At 57.9% G+C, this 15,185-nt stretch overlaps 1 protein-coding gene across 1 annotated transcript in view; it reads left to right on the forward strand.

The window, feature by feature from the left end:
• The window catches only part of LOC140392371 (CD209 antigen-like protein C), a 208,921-nt gene extending 194,937 nt beyond the window's left edge, over positions 1-13,984 (forward strand). The window contains exon 8 of the mRNA XM_072477667.1: positions 13,692-13,984. Within this exon, the coding sequence (XP_072333768.1) occupies positions 13,692-13,884 (193 nt within the window). The 3' untranslated portion in view covers positions 13,885-13,984. The remainder of the gene's footprint in view (positions 1-13,691) is intronic.
• The last annotated feature ends 1,201 nt before the right edge of the window (positions 13,985-15,185 follow it).

Genomic DNA, 15,185 nt, shown 5'->3' on the forward strand with positions numbered 1-15,185 from the left:
CCACACTGCTCCAAATTACCAAATTACAATTACCACTCTGGCTGCCTCACTCAGGATGTGTTGACTTCACTGTTCGCAAGCATACTGAGTGTGCACTTTTCTACCTGTCTCTTATATAGAACCCAGCTAAACTAAGATGACTCACGCTACTTAAGCTTCAAACAGAAGAATACAATTTGCACTTTTTGCCACTAATCAGGCTTTAGGTGACTGAGATCATTGCCACTCAGCAATTAAGGGTAGGGTTCCTGCTCTTCCTAAAATCTGTAGTTGACCAGAAATCCCAAAAGACGCACAAAGGTTGTAGCAGCTAACCAGGAGACTATAGATCAATGCAGGTAGCAGGATGGGATAAAAAAGGGGACACGGGACAGAAAAAAGGATTTACAACTATATCCTAACATACCTCCCCTCGCCCCACCAAATTAATGAAATGTCAGGACACGGATGTTTCATTATGAGATATGCAATACACACAACACACACACATACCTGTCTAAACTAGCTCCAACACAATCCCCTGCCCAATTTCAGCATTAGCGCAATTTGACTTCTAACACACAATAAAATACTTGCACTCACATTATTGCCTCCCAGAAATAGATATCCAGTCTTCACAACAGACAATTGCAATAACAACTCTCACATTCTGGGTTTCAAATGTCTCTGTAAACGCAAGTAGTTAACTGTTCAGAAACGCCTGGGCCGGACAGCACGCATTCATCCTCCCAACATGTTCATAGAATTTACAGTGCAGAAGGAGGCCATTCGGCCCATCGAGTCTGCACCGGCTCTTGAAAAGAGCACCCTACCCAAGGTCAACACCGCCACCCTATCCCCATAACCCAGTAACCCCACCCAACTAAGGGCAATTTTGGACACTAAGGGCAATTTATCATGGCCAATCCACCTAACCTGCACATCTTTGGACTGTGGGAGGAAACGGGAGCACCCGGAGGAAACCCACGCACACACGGGGAGGATGTGCAGACTCCGCACAGACAGTGACCCAAGCTGGAATCGAACCTGGGACCCTGGAGCTGTGAAGCAATTGTGCTATCCACAAGGCTACCGTGCTGCCCCATTGGCTTCCTAGACTCTCCTTGGCATTCCGTCGAGCACAACAGGTTTGCGTGTTCCTGTAACATGTCCAACATGCATCGCTCCTCAGTTTCTAACTGAGCCAGTCTCTGTGGCTGTAGTCGAGATGGAGGTGGTTCAAACGCTGTGAGATCCACCCCATGGGTAGTTAACGGAATGACATCTGGTACTTCCCTACAACTTGTCAACATTCCTTTGGCACCTGCTCTATACCTGTTTCTTGCTGTACCTCAGGTAACGCTAATGAGCCTTCCTGATTGTCTGAAGAACTTATACACAAATGTTGAGGGTTTCCTACAAATATACAACAAGTAGAGTTGTCAACGCTGAATGAATTAGTGGGTTCACTGGTAACCAATAGAGTCTTTTCAACCACCTGACCTTACATTTTTTCTTGGTCTTCACAGGGTCCCCTTCAGCAACAAGGGCTGTTGAGGGGTCGGTCCCTCAGAGTTAATTGACTCGACAGACACTATTCCTGGGGTGATAACTTTTACCTCCTCATCGGAGTTTTCGTCACCACCCCCTGCACCTGCCCTTTCAGAATCAGAGGATGGGACATCACTGACTCGACGACCAGCCTGGGTTTTTTCTTTCCTCTGTGATTACAGAACCACTACAGGATTTGTCAACCACCTTTCCCTTAACTCCCAAAAAGGATTGATAGCAACAACTTCACCTTCCTGGCTATCAACCTCCGCGACACGAGAAGAGGCTGTAAACCTTCAAAGTGATGTAGGCTGACCAGCCGCTCGCTTGGTGTCACTGCCCAGTCCTGACTGTGCTCCTACTGACTAATTGACGCTGGGCGGTCAGGTAAACTTTCCTTCACAGTAGCTGCTCTGGGAACTCCTTTCACCTGAAGGGAATGGCAATGGGGTTATCAGAAACAGCGGTAACAATTTACCTTTTGGCAAGTCCAGTTCACCTACCTCCTCCAGGTTACTCGATCCTTTACTAGCTTTGGAAGAATTGTTTGCCAGTGGTCCAAATTCAATTGGTGACGAGTCTACTCGGGTACAATTGTCTATCATCGCATCATAGTCAGACCCGAGATCAAAGTCAAGACTGTCGTCTGACTCTCCTCCCTACTATCATTCTTACAACAACTATTCACCAACACTTCATAACCAGCACCTAGGTAGAAGTCAAAACCTTTGTCCGACTCCTCCTCCTCACCAAGGTTCTTGCAACAATTGTCTCCCAGCACCTCATAATCAGAACCAAAGTCAAAGTCAACGCTCTTGTCTAATTCCTCAGGCATATGGTCACCTTGTATCTGAAAATGCTCGGGAACTGGGTCACCACCATGGTCAGATGAAACAATCTCAACAGCCATCAACATCTCTTTCTGTAGGTCCTCTACTGCCCAGTGAGTCTTCCTAGCTCCCGTTTGCCCTTCAGTCGGCATTTCAGGGGCTACCTGCAACAGGTAGCCCCTGTTTCTCTTAAAATTGTTTGGCTACCTTTGGCAAGGAAAAGGAGATGACTTTATCCAAAGACGCAAAACCACTATCTCTTTTGAAAGAGAAAAAGCCTTTTTTCATTAATTTAGAGTACCTAATTTTCTTTTATTTCCTTTTCTTTTCATGTACTTAATGATCTGTTGAGCTGCTCGCAGAAAAATGCTCTTCATTGTACCTTGATACATGTGACAATAAACAAAATCCAAATCCAAATAGATTTACTCAAGAGGTTCAGGTTGGCTCAATTCCCTTCTTCGACCACCAGATGGCAGTTTACCCAAGAGTGCCAGGTCGGTGCAATTCCGCCAATCAGCCAACAGATGGAGCTAGCTAGGATCATGCTGTTCAGATCAGTGCACTTCTGTTCTTCCCCCACCAGATGGAGATATTGCCTCCCTGGGAGATTGCTACCGATCCATTACTGGGTAAACATAGCTTGATACTCCTTTGAACTCAACATCAGAACTCTGGCTGCACTTTAAAGAATATTCTCAGTTTAAGCATTAATTTTGAACTCTACCCAGCCCCTGATGCACACAGTTCGAAAGTTATTGACCTTCAGGAAAATAGTTTGCACTTTCACATTCAAGATCTCTCTCCCTGTTCTGATGGCTTAGTATGTGCCTTAATCAAAAAGTCTTCACAGATTTGGCTAGAATGCCTCTTAAAATCATCTGGCAGAGAGAGAGAAGGAGAGAGATTCCTGAAGATTCCTGCTCGCTAGCATTCTTCACAGGACTGAACAAAATGTAACTCTCCAGAAGATCCGCCTTCTTTCCTGAAAGTTTCTGACTGGCTTCACCAACCACAGGCATTGATAGGAGCTGGCTGAGAATCCTATACACACCAATTGGCTGCTTGCCAAGTCTATCAGACCATGTCACAGGTTCTGCCACAGAACCTAGAGAGGCCGTCGGGGCCAGGTTCAACAGGACAGGGGTGTTCCAGCTCTGCCTAAAGTCTGTAGTTTAACAGAAATCCCAAATGGCACAGTAAGGTTGTAGCAGCTAACCAGAAGATTGTAGATCAAGGCAGGTACAGGACGGGGATAAAAGAAAGGGACGCATACAGCCAAAAGGTTTTACAAAATTATCCTCACACTGGGATTAGGCTTTGGATTGATATAGGGCCACGCAGAGAGAGATGGACAATGGGATTAGTTCTGGGATTGCCACAGGCCTATGGGGAGTGAGTGGGACAGTGGGATTAGGTTGGAATCTATACAGGGCTATTGGGAGTCACTGGGTCAGTGAGATTAGTTGATGGATTGATACAGGGCCTTGGAGAGAGAGTGGGGCAGGGGGTTAGTTTGGGATTGATACAGGTCAATGGGAAGAGAGTGGGGCAGGTGGATTAGATTGGATTGATGCAGGGAAATGGGGAGAGGATGGGGCAGGAGGATTAGTTTGGCACTGATATCGGGCTATGGGGAGACAGTGTGACAAATGGATTTTTAGCGGATTGTCGCGGGGCTATGGGGAGAGAGTGGGAGAGTTGGATTCAGTTCGGATGTATAAAGGGAATTGGAGACAGAGTGGGACAGTGGGATTAGTTTGTTTGATACAGGGCTATGGGGAGAGAGCGGGACAGCGGGATTAATTTGGGATTGATACATGACCATGCAGGGAGCGTGTTGCAGTGGGATTAGTTTGGGATTGATACACTGCTATGGGAAGAAAGTTGGGCAGTGGGATTAGTTTGGGATTAATGAATGGCCATGGGGAGAGAGTGGAGTAGCGGGTCTAATTTGGGGATTGATACAGGGCTAAAAGGAGAGAGCAGGCACTGGGATTAATTTGTGTTTAATACGGGGCTATGGGGAGAGAGCGAGGAAGTTTGATTACTTGGGGATTGATAAAGGGCAAGAGAGTGGGACAAATGTATCAGTTTGGGATATTTAGAGGGCTATGGGGAGAATGGTGCTGTGAGATTAGTTTGGATTGATACAGAGCGATGGCACAAGTGTTGGACAGTGGGATTAGTTGGGGATTGATCCAGGGCTATGGCACGAGAGTTGGACAGTGGGATTAGTTGGGGATCGATACAGGGCTATGGCACGAGGGTTGGACAGTGGGATTAGTTGGGGATTGATACAGGGCTATGGGAAGAAAGTGGGACATTGGGATAGTTTGGGATTGATACAGGGCTATGAGGAGGGAGTAATAAGAATAATAATCTTTATTGTCACAAGTAGCCTTACATTAACACTGCAATGAAGTTACTGTCAAAAGCCCCTAGTTGTCACATTCCAGTGCCTGTTCAGGTACATGGAGGGAGAATTCAGAATATCTAATTCACCTAACAGCACGGGCGAAATTCTCCGTTATCGGCGGAAAGTCCGCCGAACGGCGCAAAAAACGGCGCAAATGCGACTTGCGTCACGTCGGAAAAATGGGTCGATAGTCTCCGGCCCGAAATGGGCTAGCAGCGACGTAACGGGATCCGCGCTTGCGCAGTGGTTCACGCCGTGCAGCGTCATACATGCCGCATGGCGTGACGGCTCATAAGGCCGCGCTGCTCCCCCCCACCCGACCGGAACACCCGACCGCAACACCCGACTGGATGGCTGGCCGCCGCTCAGCCCCGAGGTTCGAGTCATGCGATGTGGAGGCGCTCCTGGACGCGGTGGAGCAGAGGAGGGACACCCTGTATCCCGGGCACGGCCGCAGAGTTGCCCCACGCCACAGCCGGCGACTGTGGAGGGAAGTGGCAGAGGCCGTCACCGCTGTGGCCCTGACACCACGGACAGGCACCCAGTGCCACAAGAAGGTGAACACCCTCGTCAGAGCAGGCAGGGTGAGCCTCCCCATATCCCCCCTCCCCCATATCCCCCCCTCCCCCATATCCCCCATATCCCCCCTCCCCCATATCCCCCCTCCCCCATATCCCCCTCCCCATAACCCCCTCCCCCATATCCCCCTCCCCATATCCCCCCGCCCCCATATCACCCTCCCCCATATCCCCCCTCCCCCATATCCCCCCTACCCCATATCCCCCATATCCCCCCTCCCCCATATCCCCTCTCCCCCATATCCCCCCTCCCCATATCCTCCCCTCCCCCATATCCCCCTCCCCCATATCCCCCCTCCCCCATATCCCCCATATCCCCAAGTGAATCCAGCCCTAACCTTAACCTCTGCAATGCACGCGCAACCGATGGCGTGCATTCATATACCTGCATAACAGTGTTGCCTTTTACCCCTGCCACCCCCCCCCCCCCCCCACAGGAGAAGCGCGCACACAACAATAGGGAGCATGTGAGGACTGGAGGAGGCCCCGCTGATGAGAGGCCACTGACCGAACACCAGGAAAGGGCCCTGGAACTGGCTGGCGGACCTGAGGACCGGGAGGTTGCTGATGCAGAGGTCGGGGGTGTACTAGCAAGTGAGCCACCGACAGCCCGTCCCCATATCCCCCCTCCCCTATATCCGCCTCCCCCGTATCACCTGATCACTGCCTGATGTCTAACCATGCATGCTTCATTGTGTATCGCAGGACCAAACGTCCAGGCACCCATCCCCGCAGATGCAGACCGCCCGCAGGATGCCCCTCGGAGACCACGGGAGACGGAGAGGCCCGCACCCTCCAGCATGCGACGCCCGCAGGATGCCCCTCGGAGACCACGGGAGACGGAGAGACCCGCACCCTCCAGCATGCGACGCCCGCAGGATGCCCCTCGGAGACCACGGGAGACGGAGAGACCCGCACCCTCCAGCATGCGACGCCCGCAGGATGCCCCTCGCACACCACGGGAGACGGAGAGACCTGGAGCAACAGGGAGACGACACCCCTGTCACGTGCGGGAGCGACCACCCAGCGACGAGGGGGGCAGCCACAGGCCCCCGTCACATCCGAGCCAGGACACCACTACCCAGGACACCACTACCCAGGACACCACTACCCAGGACACCACTACCCGGGACACCACTACCCAGGACACCACTACCCAGGACACCACTACCCGGGACACCACCACCCGGGACAATAGTACCCGGGACAGCACTACCCAGGAAGACGAAATACCGGACAGTGACTCAGAGTGGATGGGTGGAGACGAACCCCCACCCCAAAGTGCCATGGACTCAGAGTGGGACGAAGAGCACGACACAACGCCACTGCTGTCACCAACACCCTCCACCATCGCAGAAACACTCACCACGGTTGGGCACTTTAGTGATGAGGCGTCTGGTACACTCAATGGTGCGCACAACACAGCCGTCCCGGTACAGCAGGTGGAGGTAGGAGCAGCAGAGGGGCCGGGCGGTCGGAGGGCAGCCCAGGCCAAGCGAACATCTGCCGCCCAGATGGATCCCGGGTTCCTAGAGTTACCACACCCACACATAGATCCGATGCAACCACCGACCCGGAGACGAGCGAAGAGGGTGACGGGCGGCTTGCGGCGGCTGCGGTCACAGGTGGAGGAGTCCACCCGCGTCCAGGAGCTGGGAGTGGTGCCGGTCATGCGTGCCACCCAGGCCGACACCGCACGGGTGGCGTCCGCGGTGGAGGCAATGGGCGCGACGGTGTCAGACATGGGGAACGGTTTGCGAGGCTTGGAGCTTTCCGTGCAGGCGGCGCCTGTGGCCCAGGAAATGGCTGCCCTCTCACAGGAGGCCATGAGCCAGTGCCAGCGCCAGATGGCAGAGGCGCTCAACACCATAGCCCACTCTCAGCAGGCCATGGCCCAGTCTCAGCAGGCCATGGCCCAGTCTCTGCAGGCCATGGCCCAGTCTCAGCAGGCCATGGCCCAGTCTCTGCAGGCCATCGCTGAGGGCATCGGCGCCAGTGGCCATGTGCGAGCCGGCGTCGCACTGTCACAGACACGGTTTGCCAACCCCCTGGGCTCCATGGCTGCAAACCTGCAGACCCCTGTCGATACCAGCACGGGCCTCCAGGACTGGCAGCGCCAGATGTCGGGGGGGCGTCGGATGGCCAGTCCGTTTCCATCCCCCACCCATGTAGAGGCCTGGGGGCCATCGGGCACCCCGAGAGAGGAGGAGGAGGTGGTGTGGTCCGTCCCGGCTCCCTCTGTAGGGGAGGTCCCGGTACACCGCGACACCTCGGACTCCCCCCCTTCCGTCCCAGGTGCATCAGGTGGGCAACGGGCAGGACAGGCTGGCAGCTCGCCATCCCAGTCGCCCGGGCCGCAGCCTGGCCCATCTAGGCCAGGACGCCCCAGGAAACGGCCGCCAAAGGGATCCAGTGTCAGAGGGCAGGAATCACAGGAGTCCACCTCCAGTTCTGCTGTACCGTCTGGGGAACCACGTAGACGTAGTCAAAGGGCCCGTAAGGCCAAACAATTAGACACTGAGTAAGTTGGCACGGTTGCAGGGCACAGATGAGTTTTAGGGGCTAGGGCACGTGCATGAACTCCTTTGGTTATTAAAGTCAATGTTACACCTACAGAAGCTGCCTTTGTGCTCTATCCAAAGTGTGCGGGGGTGTCATGTACGTTGAGCGCAAGTGTGTGTGTGAGGGGTGGTCTTACCTCAGCCCCAGGTGAGTCTGCCCCCTTCCCCCTGGGCCGCCATCAACATCCCCCGGGCAGAGGACGGGACCGTGCGCTGCAGTGTCACAGCCGCATGCAGGGATGGTCCGGGTGGATGGTGGTACTGTGGCCATGGGTCAGACATAGTCCAACGATATAGAGCCAGGAGCTCACCGCAGGGTTGGTTGTCATCATCCTCCATGGCCTGCGATAGACATGCGTCCACCCGCAACTGTGTGAGCCCGGCCCGTTGTGCCGCAGGTGGATCGGCAATGGGGGGGGGGTGGTGTGCATGCGGGTGGGGTGTGTAGGGTTAGGGAGGGGGGTGAGGGTGCTGGGTGGGTGGATGGGTGGGGGGTGTGGGTGGTCGGCTGTTGCCATGGTGTGCGGTCTGTGGCCATACTACCCAATTCCCACGCCCATCTAGTCAGTGAAGCAGGCGTCTATCAGTCTGTCCCGTGCCCGCTGGGCCAGCCAGTAACGGTGGACAGCCACCCGCCTGTGTCTACCCCGTCTGCCCTGACCATTACCCCCATCCCCCTCATCTGGGGAGGACTGCACCTCTTCCTGCTGCTCCTCCACTCTGCCCTCCTCTGCCTGCGGCACATCGCCCCTCTGTTGGGCTATGTTGTGCAGGACGCAGCACACCACAATGATGCGGCCGACCCTATCTGACCGATACTGGAGGGCGCCCCCAGAGAGGTCCAGGCACCTGAAACGCATCTTCAGCACGCCAAAGCACCTCTCTATCACTCCCCTTGTCGCTACATGGGCATCATTGTAGCGGTTCTCCGCATCATTGCGTGGCCTCCGTATAGGCGTCATCAGCCATGATCGCAATGGGTAGCCCCTGTCGCCCAGCAACCAGCCCCTCAGCCGGGGATGGCGTCCCTCGTACATGCCGGGGATGGATGACCGCGACAACACGAATGAGTCGTGTACACTGCCTGGGTGACGGGCGCAGACGTGCAGGATCATCATGCGGTGGTCGCAGACCACCTGTACGTTCATCGAATAGGTCCCCTTCCTATTAGTGAACACGGCCCTGTTATCTGCAGGTGGCCGCACGGCGACGTGCATCCCATCGATCGCGCCCTGGACCATGGGGAACCCGGCCACGGCAGAGAAGCCCACGGCCTGGTCATCTTGGCTGGCCCGGCCTACGGGGAAGCGGATGTAGCGGTGCGCCATGGCATACAGGGCATCTGTCACTGCCCGGATGCACCGGTGCACCGATGTCTGCGATATGCCAGACAGGTCCCCACTCGGTGCCTGGAATGACCCCGTTGCATAAAAGTTCAGGGCCACCGTAACCTTGACGGACACGGGGAGAGGGTGTCCCCCGCCAGTGCCACGCGGTGACAGGTGTGCCAGCAGGTGGCAGATGTGTGCCACGGTTTCCCGGCTCATCCGGAGTCTCCTCCTGCATTCCCGGTCCGTGAGGTCCTGGTATGACTGCCTGGGCCGGTACACACGGGGCGCCCTCGGATGCCTCCGTTGCCGTGGGGCCGCGACGTCCTCCTCCCCCTCCTCGTCCTGTCGGTCAGGTGTCCCTCCAGCCTGGGCGGCTGCCGCCTGCCCCTCTGCGGCAGCCTGCGCCGCCTCTCTGGCACGCTCCTCCTCCTGCTCCTCCTCCTCATCCAGGGCAACATAGACATGAGCGGCTGCCGCCACGGCGGCCAACATCGCTGGATGATCTGAAAACATGACGGCCTGGTGGGGGGAGGGGAACGACGACATGTCATTATTGTCCATATCCCCTCCTCCCCCCAGCCAGGTGGCATGGACCGCATGGGTCCAACTGTTGGAGGCTGGCACCTGGCCAGGTGGACCAACTCACTTGCCCTCCCATCCCCCTCCACGGCACGGACCCCCCCCCACCCCCCTCAACCTCCACCCCAGCACGGACCCCCCCCCCATCCCCCTCCCCAGCACGGAGCCCCCCCCCCCCATCCCCCTCCCCGGCACGGAACCCCCCCCACAACCTCCACCCCCCTCCAACCTCCACCCGGGCACGAAACCCCCCCATGCCCTTCCCCAGCACGGACACCCCCCCCCCCCCAACCCCCTCCCCGGCACGGACCCCTACCCCAACCTCCACCCCGGCACGGACCACCCCCCCCAACCTCCACCCCGGCACGGAACCTCCATCCCCCTCCTCAGCACGGACCCCCCCCCCCATCCCCCTCCCCGGCACGGACCCCCACCCAACCTTCACCCCGGCACGGACCCCCCCATCTCCCTCCCCAGCACGGACACCCCCCTCATCCCCCTCCCCGGCACAGACCCCCCCAACCTCCACCCCGGCACGCCCCACCCATCCCCAGCCCCAGCACGGACACCCCCCCATCCCCCTCCCCGGCACGGACCACCCCCCCAACCTCCACCCCGGCACGGACCCCCCATCCCCCTCCCCGGCACGCCCCCCCCCAACCTCCACCCCGGCACGGACCCCCCATCCCCATCCACAGCACGGACCCCCCCCATCCCCCTCCCCGGCACGGACCCCCCCCCCAACCTCCACCCCGGCACGGACCCCCCATCCCCCTCCCTGGCACGGACCCCCCCCACCCCCTCCCCGGCACGGACCCCCCCCAACCTCCACTCCGGCACGGACCCCCCCATCCCCCTCCCCAGCAAGGACCCCCCCCCAACCTCCACCCCGGCACGGACCCCCCCCCCCAACCTCCACCCCAGCACGGACCCCCCCCCAACCTCCACCCCGGCACGGACCCCCCCCATCCCGCTCCCCAGCACGGACCCATCCCCCTCCCCGGCACGGACCCCCCCCCAACCTCCACCCCGGCACGGGCCCCCCATCCCCCTCCCCGGCACGGAATCCCCCCCCAACCTCCACCCCGGCACGGACCCCCCGATCCCCCTCCCCAGCAGGGAACCCCCCCCCAACCTCCACCCCGGCATGGACCCCCCCTCCCCCAACCTCCACCCCGGCACGGACCCCCCCATCCCCCTCCCCAGCACGGACCCACCCCCCATCCCCCTCCCTGGCACGGACCCCCTCCCCCAACCTCCACCCCGGCACGGACCCCCCCATCCCCCTCCCCAGCACGGACCTCTCCCCCCATCCCCCCCCCCCGGCACGGACCCCCCCCCCAACCTCCACCCCGGCACGGACCCCCCATCCCCATTCCCAGCACGGACCCCTCCCAACCTCCACCCCGGCACGGACCCCCCCCCCCAACCTCCACCCCGGCACGGACCCCCCTCCCGGCACTCCCCCGGAGCCCAGCCTACTCTAACCACCCCCCCCCCCCCGCCGCACACACACACACACAACCCGAGACACACCTCTCCTCACGCAATCAGACTGCGGCCACGCCATCGCCTGCCCAGAGCCAACCCCCCAGGCCGTCACTCACCTCCACGCTGGTCGGCGTGAACCTGGAGCACAGGGTCACGCCGATGAAAAGGAGGTTTAATTTACGCCGACGTGAACGGTCATCGCGTCGACGGGACTTCGGCCCATCCGGAAGGGAGAATATCGGCAGGCCGAAAATCGGCTGCCTTGCGCAGACCCGTGACATTCTCCGCGGCAGCGGCGACATTAACGCCCCGCCGACTTTTCTCCCTTCGGAGACTTCGGCAACCGGCGGGGGCAGGATTCACGGCGGCCAACGGCCATTCTCCGACCCTCTGGGGGGTCGGAGAATGACGCCCCACGTCATTCGGGACTTGTGGGAGGAAATCGGAGCAGCCAGAGGAAACCCACGCAGACAGAGGGAGAACGTGCAGACTCCGCACAGACAGTGACCCAGCCAGGAATCAAACCTGGGACCCTGGCACTGTGAAGCAACAGTGTTCACCACTGTGCTAACATGCTGCTCCCATGTGAGTAGGGCAGTGGCATTAGGTTGGGATTAATACTGGGTTTTGGGGACAGAGTGGGACAGCAGAATGGGTTTGGAAATCGATACAGGGTTGTGGGAAGAGAGTGTGAAAGAGGGAATAGTTTAGGATTGATACAAGACCATGGGGAGTGTGCGGTGCAGTGACATTAACTTGGAATTGATAGAGGCAATGGGGTGTGAGCAGGACAGTTGGATTAGTTTGGGATTCAAACAGGATTTTGGGTGGAATGTGGGACAGTGGGATTAGTTTTGGGATTGATACAGGGCTATGGGGAGAGTGCGGGACAGTGGGATTAGTTTGGGATTGATACAGGGCTATGGGGAGAGCGCGGGACAGTGGGATTAGTTTGGTTTTGATACATAGAACATACAGTGCAGAAGAAGACCATTCGGCCCATCGACCCACTTAAGCCCTCACTTCCACCCTATCTCCGTAACCCAATCACCCCTCCAAACCTTTCTGATCACTGAGGGTAATTTATCATGGCCAATCCACCAAACCTGCACGTCTTTGGACTGTGGGAGGAAACCGGAGCACCTGGAAAACCCACACAGACACGGGAAGAATGTGCAGACTCCGCACAGACAGTGACCCAGCGGGGAATCGAAGCTGGGACCCTGGCACTGTGAAGCCACAGTCCTATCCACTTGTGTTACCGTGCTGCCTCATACGTCACTATGAGGCTGGAGTGGGACAGTGAGCTTAGTTTGGGATTGATGCAGGGCTATGAGGAGAGACTGGGGCAGTGGGATCAGTTTGGGATTGATGCAGGACTATGAGGAGAGAGTGTGGCAGTGGGATTAGTTTGGATTTGATAGAGGTTTATGGGAAGTTAGTGTGTTGGATGAATTTGTGAATTTTACCGGGCTATGTGAGGCAGTGGGAATACTTTAGGATTCATACAGAGTTTTGGCTGGAGAGGGGGACAGTGAGATTAGTTTGGGATTGATACAGGGCTATGAGGAGAGTGTGCGGCAGTGGGGTTAGTTTGGGATTGACACAGGGCTAGGGGGAGAGAATGTGGCAGTGGGATCAGTTTGGGGATTGATACTGAGCTATAAAGAGAGAGCGGGGCAGTGAGATTAGTCTGGGATTGTGAAAGGGCTGTGGATGAGAGTGGGGCAGTGGTACTAGTTTGGGATTGATACAGGGTTATTGGGAATGAGCGGCTCAGTGGTATTAATTTGGGATTCATACAGGGCTGTGCAGAGAGAGTGGGGCTCTGGGATTAGTTTGGGATTGATACAAGGCTATGGGGAGAGAGTGTGGCAGTGGGATCAGTTTGGAATTGACACAGGGCCATAGGGAGAGAGTGGGGCAGTGGGATTAGTTTGGGATTGATTCCGGGCTATGGGGAGAGCGTGGGACAGTGGGATTAATTTGGGATTATGAAAGGGTTGTGGGGAATGAGCGGCTCTGTGATATGTGATAGTGGCTTTGATGCAGAGCAATTCAGAAAGAGTGGGTTTCTTGAATTAGTTTGGGATTGGTACAGGACTATGAGGAGAGAGTGGGATTTGTTAGGGGATTTACACTGGGCAATGGGGAAATAAAAGGAGGGAGCCCGACACTGGGATTAGTTTGGGATTGGTACAGGACAATGAGGAGAGAGTGGGATTTGTTAGGGGATTTACACTGGGCAATGGGGAAATGAAAGGAGGGAGCCCGACACAGGGATTAGTTTGGGATTGGTACCGGACGGATTCAGATTTTGTGCAGGATTTCTGTGGGATTTTAATGGATATTATTTTTTCCATATTCCCCAGTTCTTTGAATTGGCAGAAAGGACAACCAGATAACTTTCAGAATAATGAAAACTGTGCCGTAATCGGTGAAGATTACAGGGACCAAACAGTCGGCTGGAATGACGACAATTGTGGAAAATCTCATCCTTTTATCTGTGAGAAATGGCCTCAGTCCCACATCATCGCCGCTGACTTTGAGGAATTCTGTTCCTGAAGAGAGACTGAGACACAGAACGAGAGACTCAGGATGTGTAAAGATCCCCCACCCCCTCCTCCCTTCCCCACTGTCCCCACCCCCTCCTCCCTTCCCCACTGTCCCCACCCCCTCCTCCCTTCCCCACTGTCCCCACCCCCTCCTCCCTTCCCCACTGTCCCCACCCCTCCTCCCTTCCCCACTGTCCCCTCCCCCTCCTCCCTTCCCCACTGTCCCCACCCCCTCCTCCCTTCCCCACTGTCCCCACCCCCTCCTCCTTTCCCCACTGTCCCCACCCCTCCTCCCTTCCCCACTGTCCCCAACCCCTCCTCCCTTCCCCACTGTCCCCACCCCCTCCTCCCTTCCCCACTGTCCCCACCCCCTCCTCCCATCCCCACTGTCCCCACCCCCTCCTCCCTGCCCCACTGTCCCCACCCCCTCCTCCCTTCCCCACTGTCCCCACCCCCCTCCTCCCTTCCCCACTGTCCCCACCCCCTCCTCCCTTCCCCACTGTCCCCACCCCCTCCTCCCTTCCCTACTGTCCCCGCCCACTCCTCCCTTCCCCATTGTCCCCACCCCCTCCTCCCTTCCCCACTGTCCCCACCCCCTCCTCCCTTCCCCACTGTCCCCACCCCCTCCTCCCTTCCCCACTGTCCCCACCCCCTCCTCCCTTCCCCACTGTCCCCACCCCCTCCTCCATTTCCCCACTGTCCCCACCCCCTCCTCCCATCCCCACTGTCCCCACCCCCTCCTCCCTTCCCCACTGTCCCCACCCCCTCCTCCTTTCCCCACTGTCCCCACCCCCTCCTCCCTTCCCCACCCCCTCCTCCCTTCCCCACCCCCTCCTCCCTTCCCCACTGTCCCCACCCCCTCCTCCCTTCCCCACTGTCCCCACCCCCTCCTCCCTTCCCCACTGTCCCCACCCACTCCTCCATTTCCCCACTGTCCCCTCCCCCTCCTCCCTTCCCCACTGTCCCCACCCCCTCCTCGCTTCCCCACTGTCCACACCCCCTCCTCCCTTCCCCACTGTCCCCACCCCTCCTCCCTTCCCCACTGTCCCCACCCCCTCCTCCCATCCCCATTGTCCCCACCCCCTCCTCCCTGCCCCACTGTCCCCACCCCCTCCTCCCTTCCCCACTGTCCCCACCCCCCTCCTCCCTTCCCCACTGTCCCCACCCCCTCCTCCCTTCCCCACTGTCCCCACCCCCCTCCTCCCTTCCCTACTGTCCCCGCCCACTCCTCCCTTCCCCATTGTCCCCACCCCCTCCTCCCTTCCCCACTGTCCCCACCCCCTCCTCCCTTCCCCACTGTCCCCACCCCCT

Source organism: Scyliorhinus torazame, chromosome 16 (assembly GCF_047496885.1).
Source record: "Scyliorhinus torazame isolate Kashiwa2021f chromosome 16, sScyTor2.1, whole genome shotgun sequence".
NCBI lineage: Eukaryota > Metazoa > Chordata > Chondrichthyes > Carcharhiniformes > Scyliorhinidae > Scyliorhinus > Scyliorhinus torazame.